This window comes from Penaeus monodon, chromosome 28 (assembly GCF_015228065.2).
Source record: "Penaeus monodon isolate SGIC_2016 chromosome 28, NSTDA_Pmon_1, whole genome shotgun sequence".
Classification (NCBI taxonomy): domain Eukaryota; kingdom Metazoa; phylum Arthropoda; class Malacostraca; order Decapoda; family Penaeidae; genus Penaeus; species Penaeus monodon.
In genome coordinates, this window is record NC_051413.1 from 34,223,284 (window position 1) to 34,223,623 (window position 340).

At 68.2% G+C, this 340-nt stretch overlaps 1 protein-coding gene across 1 annotated transcript in view; it reads left to right on the forward strand.

Moving 5' to 3' along the window:
• LOC119591536 (pleckstrin homology domain-containing family G member 5-like) overlaps positions 1 to 340 on the forward strand; it is a gene marked incomplete at its 5' end in the record, with an annotated part of 10,063 nt that overhangs the window by 4,420 nt on the left and 5,303 nt on the right. Inside the window, 1 exon segment of the mRNA XM_037940286.1 lies at positions 45 to 266. Coding sequence (XP_037796214.1) covers positions 45 to 266 — 222 coding nt within the window.

Genomic DNA, 340 nt, shown 5'->3' on the forward strand with positions numbered 1-340 from the left:
AGCATCGGCACCCCGTAACCCCGCTTCCGCTCCCTCCCCGGCAGGAGGCGCGGGACGACGAGCTGGAACGCGTGGTGAGGACCTACTCCGAGCTGAACCTGACGCAGCCCATGCCCGGCTGCCCCGAGCACCTGCCCCGCCACATCCTCCACCACGGCGACCTCCGCCTCCGCGACCCGCACACCAAGATGGACGTCCACGTGTTCCTCTTCACCGACCTGCTGCTCATCACGAAGGTCACTCAGCGGAAGGCGGAGAAGGTCAAGGTAAGGGGGGAGGGGGGAGGGAGGAGGGGAGGAGGAGGAGGAGGGGAGGGAGGGAGGAGAGGAGAGGGAGGAGA